Below are 12,164 nucleotides of genomic sequence, written 5' to 3'. Positions count from 1 at the left end.
ACCAGAATGGGGGGCCCCAGCACCCCTCAAGTAGTCCAGGGGACCCCCTGGGACCCCCAAACCATCCCCTTCCTACCAAGGGACCCCCCCAAACCAGGACCCTAACCCCTAACCCTAACCCCCCCCCCATCAGTTTTGGGGTCCCACCATGAGCTGCACCATGGACCTGGAGCAGAGCCATACATTGGATGAGCTCCTGCAGGGCTGCATCGATGCCTTCGGTGGGGGGGGGGGCCCAATATTTGGGGGGGGGGGCTTGGGGTTTGGGGGTCTCCTTAAGGGGGGGGAAGGGTTTTGGAGTCCCCATGGGGCGGGGGGGGGTGAGGGGGTTTGGGTTTTGGGGTGCATTGGTGGGGGTCCTGGGGGGTCCCTGGGGGGGGGGGGTCTGGGGGTCCCGGGGGGGTGTTGGGGGTCCCAAGGGGGGGATTTGGGGGTCACGGGGGGGGTCTGGGGGTCCCAAGGGGGGGATTTGGGGTTACTGGGGGGGGATTTGGGGTCCCTGGGGGGGGGTTGGGGTCCCGAGGGGGGGATTTGGGGGTCCCGGGGGGGGGCTTGGGGGTCCCAAGGGGGGTTCCCAAGGGGGGGATTTGGGGTTACTGGGGGGGATTTGGGGGTCCCAAGGGGGGGTTGGGGTTCCGGGGGGGGGTGACCCCTGCGCCCCCCCCAGACGCGCAGGGGAAGGTTCGGGACCCGCAGCTCGTGCGGCTGTTCCTGATGCTGCACCCCTGGTACATGCCCCCCTCCGAGCTGGCGGCCAAGCTCCTGAGCCGATATCCTTGGGTCACCACCCCCGGGGCCCCCATGAACCCCCCCCTTGGATCCCCCTATGGGCCCCACATGGACCTCCACCCGGGGCCCCCATGAACCCCCCCCTTGGATCCCCCTATGGGCCCCACATGGACCCCCCGAGTACCCCCATGGACCCCCCCTGGAACCCCCATGGATCCCCCTGACCCCTGTGTCCCCCCCCCGGACCCCCCATGGACCCCACCTTGAACCACCCCATGGACCCCCCCATGGACCCCCCATGGACCTCCCCCCGGAGCCCCCATGGACCCCCCCCCTTGGACCCCCCCATGGGCACCCCCATGGACCCCCCCCATGGACCCCACCCCAGTACCCCCATGGACCCCCCCCAACCCCCTGTGACCCCCCCGACCCCTCTGACCCCCCCCCATCCTTGGGGTCACCCCCCCAGACACCCCCATGGAACCCCAACACCTCCCCCTTCCCCCCCACCTTTGGGACCCCCCCATCGGGGCCCTTTAATCCTCTGGGACCCCCCCAAAGCTCTGGACCCCCCCCCCAAGAGCCCCCCAAGGCCTTTGGGACCCCCCAAACCCCCTCGTAGGCTCCTTGACCCCCCCCCCCACAGTGGAGCTCTCGGGGGGCTCTGCAGAGGGATCCATCCTGCGCCTCAAGGTCACGCATCTGGTGCGGTGAGTGCCCCCCCCAGCACCCCATAGACCCCATAGCCCCATAGCCCCATACCCCCCATACCCCCCATAACCCCCATAGCCCCATAACCCCCATAACCCCCATAGCCCCATAGCCCCCTAACCCCCATACCCCCCATACCCCCCATAACCCCCCATACCCCCCATACCCCCCATACCCCCCATAACCCCCATAACCCCCATACCCCCCATAACCCCCATACCCCCCATACCCCCCATAACCCCCATAACCCCCATACCCCCCATAACCCCCATACCCCCCATACCCCCCATAACCCCCATAGCCCCATAACCCCCATACCCCCCATACCCCCCATAGCACCCATAGCCCCATACCCCCCATAACCCCCATAACCCCCATAGCCCCATAGCCCCATAGCCCCCTAACCCCCATACCCCCCATACCCCCCATAACCCCCATAACCCCCATACCCCCCATACCCCCCATAACCCCCATAACCCCCATACCCCCCATACCCCCCATAACCCCATAACCCCCATACCACCCATACCCCCCATACCCCCCATACCCCCCATAACCCCATAACCCCCATACCACCCATACCCCCCATACCCCCCATAGCCCCATAACCCCCATACCACCCATACCCCCCATACCCCCCATAGCCCCATAACCCCCATACCCCCCATAACCCCCATAACCCCATAACCCCATACCCCCCATACCCCCCATACCCCCATAACCCCCATACACCCCATAGCCCCATACCCCCCATACCCCCAGGTACTGGGTCCGCGCGTTCCCCACGGAGCTCGCTGGGGACGCGGCTGCGCTCGGGCACTTGGGGGCTCTGCGGGAGGCTCTGAGCAGGGATGGGCCCGATCCTGGGATCGACCTGGAGACAGTGTAAGGGGGGGGGATGGGGGGAGAGGGGGACATGGGGAGGTGGGGGGGTATGGGGGAGATTGGGAGCTAGGAAGGATACAGGGGGGATGGGGATATTTGGGGTATGGGTGGATATGGGGGATGAGGAGGATATGGGGGATATGGGGGGATATGGGGATATGGGGATATTGGGGGATATCGGGGATATGGGGGATATGAGGGAGATATGGAGACATAAGGTGGATATGGGGGTATATGTGGGGTGTGGGTGGATATGGAGGATATGGATTATAGTGTGGGAATAGGGTGTATATGGGGGCCTGGGGGTATGGGGGGTCCTGAGAGCACCCCAAGACTCGTGCACTCACGGGGGGGGGTGCTCACGTTCACACACGTGTGCAAGGGCCCTGAGTGCCCCCCATGCACAGGGAGGCTCTGGGGGCCCGAGGTGAGGATGATGATGATGATGATGAGGATGGGGATGAAGATGCTGATGGAGCCCCCGGTGCCCTGGGGGGGGGGGCACAAGCGCTCCCTGCTCCTGGACCAGGTGCCCCCCCCCGGTGCTGGCAGCTCTGCTGACCAGGCTGCAGCAGAGAACGATAGCGAGAATCAGTGTGAGTGACAATGAACCTGACCCCCCCCCCATACATACCCATTCATGGGACCCCCCCCCTGACCCCCCCCCCCCCATACATACCCATTCATGGGACCCCCCCCCCCCCCCGACCCCCCCCCCAAACACACCCATTCATGGGACACCCCCCCCCTGACCCCCCCCCCAAACATACCCATTCATGGGACGCCCCCCCCCCTGACCCCCCCCCCATACATACCCATTCATGGGACCCCCCCCTGACCCCCCCCCCCCATACATACCCATTCATGGGACGCCCCCCCCAGACCCCATTAATGTGAACACCCCCCACCAGGAAAGCTTCTCCATTGCACACCCAGGGTGTGGGAGACCAAATCCACTGCCCTTTTACAAAACCTGCACTTAAACATAACCCTAACATTACCCTTAACCTTAAGCCTAACACTAAAGCTGCCCCTACCCTTCAACCTAAACCTAACTCTAACTAAACTAAACCTAAATTCAACCTTAACACCAAATATAACCCTAACCCTTAACCTTAACCTTAAACATAATCCTAAACCTAAACTTAATATTAAGCCGAACAATAAACCTAACCTTAACTCTAATCTTAAACCTAATACTAACCATAATCTAATATTAACACTAACCATAACTATAACTCTAACCCTTAACTTAAACCTAATCTTAAACCTAATCTTAAACTTAAACCTATCCTTAACCTTAACACTAACCCTAAAACTAACTTTAACCTTAACCCTAACCCTAACCTTAACCATAACCCTAAATTTAACTCTAACCCTTAACCTTAACCTTAAACCTAACCCTAAACCTAAACGTAATATTAACCCTAACAATAACCCTAATCCTACCCTTAAACCAAACCCTAATCCTAACCCAAACCTTAACCTTAACCCTAACCCATCCCCCTCCCCCTCCCCCCCCCCTCCCCCCCCCGGAGGGGGCGTGTCCATCTCCAGCCACGCCCCCTCGCGCAGGCGCAGGACTACCGCAGCTTCGCCCGCAGCGGAGGCGCCGCCTGCAGTCCCGCCATGCACCGCGCGGTGGCGCTGACCAATCGGGAGTCCCGATGGGCGCAGCTGCTGGTGCTGGGGCCCTGCGCGGCCCCGCAGCGCGCATGCGCCGTGGTCCGGCTGCTGCGGCTGGGACAGGTGACACGTGGGGACCCATAGGGACACATAGAAACCCATAGGGACCTATGGGGACCTGACCTATAGAGACCTGATCTATAGGGAGCTGACCCATAGGGACCTATGGGGACCTGACCTATGGGGACCTGACCTATAGAGAGCTGATCTATAGGGAACTGACCCATAGAGAGACCGGCCCTATAGAGAACTGATCCATGGGGAGCTGACCCATAGAGACCTGACCCATAGGGACCTATGGGGACCTGACCTATAGGGAACTGACCTATAGAGAGCTGACCCATAGGGGCCTGACCCATGGGGACCTGCCCTATAGAGACCTGATCTATGGGGAGTTGACCCATAGAGGGATCTGACCCATAGGGAACTGACCCATAGGGAACTGATCCATAGGGAGCTGACCCATAGGGAGCTGACCCATAGGGACCTGCCCCATAGACCTGCCTGAGACCGGCCCTATAGAGAGATCTGCCCCAGACACCTGCCCCATAGAGAGATCTGTCCCATAGATAAAGCGTCCTGCCCTGGAGACTTGCCCCATAGATCTCACCCATGGAGGGACCTGCCCCATAGGCAAACAGCCCTGCCCCATAGAGGGACAGACCCGACCCATAGATACACAGCCCTTTCCTATACGCCTGCCCCCTGGCAAGCCCCACAGCCCCCCATCCCTGCCCCATAGCAGTACCCAGGCCCCCAGCCCTGCCCCATAGCAGTGCCCCCTGCCCCAAAGCGGTGACTCCTGCCCCATAGCGGTGGCCTCTGCCCCATAGCAGTGCCTCCTGCCCCATAGCGGTGACTCCTGCCCCATAGCGGTGACTCCTGCCCCATAGCGGTGGCCTCTGCCCCATAGCGGTGACTCCTGCCCCATAGCGGTGCCCCCTGCCCCATAGCGGTGACTCCTGCCCCATAGCGGTGCCCCCTGCCCCATAGCGGTGACTCCTGCCCCATAGCGGTGGCCTCTGCCCCATAGCGGTGACTCCTGCCCCATAGCGGTGCCCCCTGCCCCAAAGCGGAGACTCCTGCCCCATAGCGGTGGCCTCTGCCCCATAGCAGTGCCTCCTGCCCCATAGCGGTGACTCCTGCCCCATAGCGGTGACTCCTGCCCCATAGCGGTGGCCTCTGCCCCATAGCGGTGACTCCTGCCCCATAGCGGTGCCCCCTGCCCCATAGCGGTGACTCCTGCCCCATAGCGGTGCCCCCTGCCCCATAGCGGTGACTCCTGCCCCATAGCGGTGCCCCCTGCCCCATAGCGGTGCCCCCTGCCCCATAGCGGTGACTCCTGCCCCATAGCGGTGCCCCTGCCCCATAGCGGTGACTCCTGCCCCATAGCGGTGGCCTCTGCCCCATAGCGGTGACTCCTGCCCCATAGCGGTGACCCCCCCCCCCCCCCCCAGAGCCTGCTGGAGCTGCGGAACTTCAATTCTCTGCTGTCCGTGGTTGGGGGGCTGGGGCACTGCTCCATCACCCGCCTGCACCAGACCCTGGCGCTGCTGCCCCCCCCCATCACACAGGTGGGGCAGGGGGCACCTGGGGGGGCACATGGGGGGGATATGGGGGAGCACATGATGGGCAAATGGGGAGCAAATGGGGGGGTATATGGGGGTCACATGGGGGGATATTGGGGGAGCATATGGGGGGCAAATGGGTAACCCATTACTAACCCATTACCCCTATAACCCCCCCATGTCCCCCATGTCCCCCCCAGCTCTGGTCTCACCTGGCCGAGGCCGTGGGTGCTGGGGGCAATCACCGCGGGTACCGGACGCTGCTGGCTGGGGGGGGGGTCTCGGTGCCGGCACTGGGGGTGCACCTACGGGACCTGGTGGCACTGGAGGCGGCGCTGCCGGACTGGGCCTCACCGGGACGGCCTCACCCCCATAAGCTCCAGCAGCTCAACCGGATCCTCAGTGTGCTCAGTGGGGTCGAGGCCACTGTGGGAGGCGAGGACAGAGGCCTCCTGCGGCTGTTGAGGGTGAGCGGCAATGGGAGACAATGGAGTCAATGGGAGACAATGGGAATCAATGGAGATAATGGGCACCAATGGGCACCAGCGGGAGCCAATGGGAGCTAATGGGCACCAATGAGCCCTAATGGGCACCAATGAGAGCCAATGGGCACCAACGGGCATCAAAGGAAGTCAATGGGCACCAATGGGAGCAAATGGGAGCCAATGGATCCCAATGGACTCCAGTGGGGATCAACAGGCATCAACGGGTACCAGTGGACCCAATGGGCACCATTGGACCCCAGTGCACACCAATGGGCACCAATGGGCATCAAAGGATCCCAATGCACCCCAATGGGCACCAATGGATTCCACCGGACCCCAACGCATCCCAATGCACCCCAATGCACCCCCAATTCACTCTAATGCGCACCAATGCACCCCAATAGATCCCAATGCACCCCAATGGACCCCAATGTACACCAATGTACACCAATGCACCCCCAACCCCCCCCTGCGCCCCCTCTGACCCCCCCTCTCCCCACAGGTGTCCCTGGCACTGGGTCCAACTGAGGCTCAGCTCTATGAGCTGTCCCTGCAGCGCGAGCCCCGAACCAGCGGCAGCGTGAGTGTGACATGAGTGTGTGTGACACCAGTATGAGTGTGACAGGACAGTGTGTGTGACACCAGTATGAGTGTGACACTGGTGTGAGTGTGACACTGGTGTGAGTGTGACAGGAGTGAGTGTGACATCAGTGTGACACTGGTGTGAGTGTGACACCAGTATGAGTGTGACAGGAGTGAGTGTGACATCAGTGTGACACCAGTATGAGTGTGACAGGAGAGTGTGTGTGACACCAGTATGAGTGTGACACTGGTGTGAGTGTGACACCAGTGTGAGTGTGACACTGGGGTGAGTGTGACACCAGTGTGAGTGTGACACTGGGGTGAGTGTGACATCAGTGTGACACCAGTGTGAGTGTGACACCAGTATGAGTGTGACACCAGTGTGAGTGTGACATGAGTGTGAGTGTGACACCAGTGAGTGTGACACTGGGGTGAGTGTGACACTGGTGTGAGTGTGACAGGAGTGGGAGTGTGACACCAGTATGAGTGTGACACCAGTGTGAGTGTGACACTGGGGTGAGTGTGACACCAGCATGAGTGTGATAGGAGAGTGTGTGTGACAGGAGCAGGAGTGTGACACCAGTGAGTGTGACACCAGTGTGAGTGTGACACTGGTGTGAGTGTGACACCAGTGTGAGTGTGACACTGGTGTGAGTGTGACACCAGTGTGAGTGTGACACTGGGGTGAGTGTGACACCAGTGTGAGTGTGATAGGAGAGTGTGTGTGACAGGAGCAGGAGTGTGACAAGAGTGTAACATGGGGTGAGTGTGATACGAGTGTGAGTGTGACACGGGGTGAGTGTGCAATGGGGGGAAGAGCATGTGCACCGCAGGGGGTGTGTAACAGGGGAGCAGTGAGTGTGTAACAGCCTGCAGGGGGTGTCTGTGAGTGTGCAAGGAGGGCAATTGGTGGTCAATGGGGGGGGTACAACACGGGGGGGGGGGGGCAGTGAGGGGGCAACGGGGATTAATGGGGGTTAACGGGGGTCAATGGGGGTTAAGGGGGGATCAGAGCCCCCCCAACCTCCCCCTCACCCCCCCCCAGGGGCCCCCCCCCTCCCTGCCCCCCCCCATCCCCATGGACGAGTGGCTCCTGCCCGAGCCCCCCCGCCCGGACCCGGAGCGGCTGCGGCCGCAGCTCGAGCGCCTCGTGGAGGTGGGGGGGGGGGGGAGGGGCTTTGGGGGTCACTGGGGGGGTTGGGGGGGTCATGCTCTGAGGGGGGGGCAGGGGGGCTCCCAAAGGGGAGGGGGTTGGGGGCGGGTACCTGCTGTGAGTGGGGGGAGGGGTCCCGGGGGGGGAGGGGTTTTGGGGGGGTCCTGCTCTGAGGGGGGGGAGGGGTTTGGGGGGAGGGGTGTGGGGGGGTTCGTGCTCTGAGGGGGGGGTCCGGGGGGGGGTCAGGTGTCTCCTTTGGGGGGGGTTCGTGCTCTAAGGGGGGGGAGGGGTCCCGGTGGGGGAGGGGTTGAGGGGGGGGTCCTGCCCTGAGGGGGGGGAGGGGTCTCCGCTTCCAGGGCATCTTCAGGGACTTCGACGTGGACGGGGACGGGAGGATCTCGCGAGAGGAGTTCGCGATCGTGGGACAGAGCTTCCCACAGCTGCGGATCTGGGGGGAGCTGGACACGGACGGGTGGGGACCCCAATGGGAACCCTCAATGGGAACCCCCCAATGGGACCCATCCAAAGAGAGCCCCCAATGGGAACCCCCAATGGGAACCCTCAATGGGAACCACCAATGGGAACCCCCCAATGGGAACCCCCAATGGGAACCACCAATGGGAACACCCAATGGGACCCACCCAATGGGAACCCCCAATAGGAACCCCCAGTGGGAACCCCCAATGTGACCCATCCAAAGGGACCCATCCAATGGGAACCCCCAATGGGAACACCCAATGGGACCCACCCAATGGGAACCCCCAATAGGAACCCCCAATGGGAACCCCCAATGGGACCCCCCCAGTGGGAACCCCACAATGGGAACCCCCAATGGGACCCCCCCAAAAGGGAACCTCCAAAGGGAACCCCCAATGGGTGATCCCCAATCACCCCCAACCCCCCATAGGGCCCCCCATTACCCCCAACCCCCCCATGTGGATCCATGGGTCCAGCCCCACATCTCCCCCCATGTGTGGGGCAGGGACGGGAGCCTGAGCCGTGAGGAGCTCCTGGCCTATTTCCTGCGCTGCAGCTTGGGGCCCCCCCCGGGCCCCCCCCATAGCTTCGTGGGCAGCTCCCCCCTGCGCCCCATTGCCTGCAGCCACTGCGGCCGCACGGTGAGGCCCCGATGCCCCCCCAGGACCCCCACTTGTGTGGGGGGGGACCCCCATGGGCCCCCCCTCCCCCCCTCACCCCCCCCCCTCCCCCCCATAGATTTGGGGTCTCCACAGACCGGGCTTGAAGTGCCGCAGTGAGTGGGGGAGGGGCGGGGGTCATTGGGGTCATTGTGGGGGGTGCAGGGGGGGTTGGGGGTGACATTGGGGGTGCTATGGGGCGCTATGGGGGTGCTATGGGGTGTGCTATGGGGCACTATGGGTGTGCTATGGCGTGCTGTAGGGTGTTGTGGGGGTGCTATGGGGCACTATGAAGCTCTATGGGGGCATTATTGGGGCTCTACAAAGATCTATGGGGCACTATGGGTGGCTATGGGGCAGTATGGGTCACTATGGGCTCTGTGGGTAGCTATGGGACTCTATGGGGCACTATGGGTCTGTATGAACTCTATGGGGCTCTATGGGTCTCTATGGTCTCTATGGGTCTCTATGGTCTCTATGGGTCTCTATGGATCTCTATGGTCTCTATGTGTCTCTATGGGTCTCTCTGGTCTCTCTGGTCTCTATGGGTCTCTATGGGTCTCTATGGGTCTCTATGGTCTCTATGGGTCTCTATGGGTCTCTATGGTCTCTATGGTCTCTATGGTCTCTATGGGTCTCTATGGTCTCTATGTGTCTCTATGGGTCTCTATGGGTCTCTATGGTCTGTATGGTCTCTATGTGTCTCTATGGTCTCTATGTGTCTCTATGGTCTCTATGGGTCTCTATGGTCTCTATGGGTCTCTATGGTCTCTATGGTCTCTATGGTCTCTATGGGTCTCTATGGGTCTCTATGGTCTCTATGGGTCTCTATGGGTCTCTATGTGTCTCCATGGGTCTCTATGGGTCTCTATGGTCTCTATGAGTCTCTATGGGTCTCTATGGTCTCTATGTGTCTCTATGTGTCTCTATGATCTCTATGTGTCTCTATGTGTCTCTATGTGTCTCTATGGTCTCTATGTGTCTCTATGGTCTCTATGTGTCTCTATGGGTCTCTATGGGTCTCTATGGTCTCTATGGTCTCTATGTGTCTCTATGGGTCTCTATGGTCTCTATGGTCTCTATGGGTCTCTATGGTCTCTATGGTCTCTATGGGTCTCTATGGTCTCTATGGGTCCCCCCCAGTCTGTGGTCTCCGCTGTCACACCTCCTGCCGGTCCTTGCTCCTTGCCCGTTGTCGACCCCGCGGCTGCAGCGTCACCGGCGACCCCCCCGCCCCCCCCCCCCACCGGTGAGACCCCCACCGTGACCCCTGACCCCAGGGGCTGACCCCCCCCTCCCCCCATAACAACTCCTGCCCCTCCCCCATCATAACGACCCCTCCCCCCCCCAGGACCCCAAGAGGAGCCACAGGATGAGGTCTTCGATGTTCACCTCTAGGGACGGGGGGGGAGGGGCACTTGGGGGGCTGGAGCCTGAACTTGGGGGTCTGGACCCCATGGACCCTGAACTTGGGGGTCTGGACATTGGGGTCCACCCCCTCCTGCCCCCTGTCTGCAGGGTCCCCATGGCTCCGGCTCTCCCTGACCCCCTTTGACCCCCAGACCCTGCCCCACACTTGGGGGGCGATGTGGGTCAGAGCTTGGGTCTGTAATAAATTGTCCATATGAAGGCTAGCGGTCTCTATGGGGAGTCTATGGGGTGTCTGGGGGTCTCTATGGGGTGTCTATGGGGTGTATGGAGGAGGCCTGTGGGGCAGCTGTGAGACCCCCATGGGCTTCCTGTGGGACAGCTATGGGGCTCCCTATGAGGTGTCTATGGGGACACCGTGGGGCTGGCTATACGGTGTCTATAGGGTGTCTATGGATACTTATGGGGCTCTATGGGTGTCCATGGGTGTCTATGGGTGTCCATTGGTGTCCATGGGTGTCTATGGGGCTCTACGGGTGTCTATGGGGCTCTATGGGTGTCCATGGGTGTCTATGGGGCTCTACGGGGCTCTATGGGTGTCCATGGGTGACTATGGGGCTCTATGGGGCTCTATGGGTGTCTATGGGGCTTTGTGGGTGTCTATGGATGTCTATAGGTCTCTATGGGTCTCTATGTGTGTCCATGGGGCAGCCTCAGCCCGGGGGGGGGATGGGTGGGGGGGGGGTGCAGGGGGCGGGGCGTGCGGGGCGCGCGGGGCCGGTGCCGTGCGCGTGCCCGCGGCGGGCGGGAGCTGCGGGAGCGGCGGGAGCGGGGCCGGGGCCGGGGCAGGTACCGGGGCCGGGGGGGGGAGGGGCGGGGGGGGGGGGTCCGGGGGGGGGGGGGGGAGGGGCAATGGGGGGGTACGGGATGGTGGGGGGGGGATGGGTGGGAATGGGGGTAACGGGGGGGGGGAGGTGCGGGATGGGGGGTGCGGGATGAAGGGGGGGGAGGGGCAGGATGGGGGTCCCGGGGTGGGGGAGGGGGGGTGAGGATGGGGGTCCCCGAGGGTGGGGGATGGGCTCGATGCGGGTTTGGTGGGTGCGGGATCGGGGGGAGGGGCGGGGATGGGGGCTCCGGTGGGGGGGGGGGATGCGGGATGGGGGGGGGGGGGGGCAGGAGAGGGGTCCGGGGTGGGGGGAGGGGCAGATGGAGGAGCCGGAGGGGGAGGGGCTCCCCATGATCCATGGGGGGGTCGTGTCCTGCTCGTCCCTTCCCCCCCCCCCCCCCCCACTGCAGGGTCTGGGGGCCGCAGCCCCTCCCCCACCCTTCCAACCCCCCCTCCCCCACTGCGGGGTCTCGCCCCTCCCATCCCCCATTCCTCCCCCCCCCCCCGGTTCGTGTTAACGGGGGGGGGGGGTCCGGCCTTGACACACGCGTGTGCAAAGGGGGGGGGGGGGGCTGCGGGTGCACGTGCACGGGGGGTGCACGCGCGTGTGCAAGGCACGAGCATGGGAATAGGGCTGGGACCCGGGGGGGGGGCACTGGGTGCACGTGGGGGGGGCATGGGTTGGGTGCATGGAAACGGGGGGGGGCACACGTGTGTGAGTGTATGAACCAGAGGGGGGTGTGGTTGGGGGGGTGCACACGTGTGTGTGTTCACATGTGTGTGTGCACGTGTGTATGTGTACATGTATGTGTGTCTGCTCACATGTGTGTGTGCACATGTGTGTTACCATGTATGTGATCACCTGTATGTGTGTGTGCACATGTATGTGTGTGCACTTACAAGTGTGTTACCATGTACATGTGTGTCTTCACATGTATGTGTGTGCTCACACGGGTGTGTGTGTGCACATGTATG

The 12,164-nt window shown here is 62.4% G+C and overlaps 1 protein-coding gene across 1 annotated transcript; it reads left to right on the top strand.

Annotated features, from left to right (window-relative positions):
* Positions 1 to 148: 148 nt before the first annotated feature.
* LOC117437468 (RAS guanyl-releasing protein 2-like) lies at positions 149 to 10,188 on the top strand. Its single transcript, XM_034071837.1, has 11 exons — positions 149 to 221; positions 668 to 780; positions 3,901 to 4,074; positions 5,469 to 5,585; positions 5,780 to 6,046; positions 6,567 to 6,644; positions 7,734 to 7,802; positions 8,156 to 8,271; positions 8,782 to 8,917; positions 9,015 to 9,051; positions 10,079 to 10,188. Exons 1-11 carry the CDS (start codon positions 149 to 151, stop codon positions 10,186 to 10,188), a joined length of 1,290 nt encoding a protein of 429 aa, XP_033927728.1.
* The last annotated feature ends 1,976 nt before the right edge of the window (positions 10,189 to 12,164 follow it).

The sequence above is a fragment of the Melopsittacus undulatus genome, chromosome 22 (assembly GCF_012275295.1).
Source record: "Melopsittacus undulatus isolate bMelUnd1 chromosome 22, bMelUnd1.mat.Z, whole genome shotgun sequence".
Taxonomy (NCBI): Eukaryota; Metazoa; Chordata; class Aves; order Psittaciformes; family Psittaculidae; genus Melopsittacus; species Melopsittacus undulatus.
This window is presented reverse-complemented; position numbering and strand designations above follow the sequence as displayed.

Excerpts from the sequence above, each read along its gene's own strand:
- LOC117437468 (XM_034071837.1), top strand. The coding sequence starts at position 149 with ATGAGCTGCACCATGGACCTGGAGCAGAGCCATACATTGGATGAGCTC. Across the intron at positions 4,075-5,468 it reads GGCTGCTGCGGCTGGGACAG|AGCCTGCTGGAGCTGCGGAA; the intron begins GTGACACGTGGG and ends CCCCCCCCCCAG. Across the intron at positions 7,803-8,155 it reads AGCTCGAGCGCCTCGTGGAG|GGCATCTTCAGGGACTTCGA; the intron begins GTGGGGGGGGGG and ends CTCCGCTTCCAG.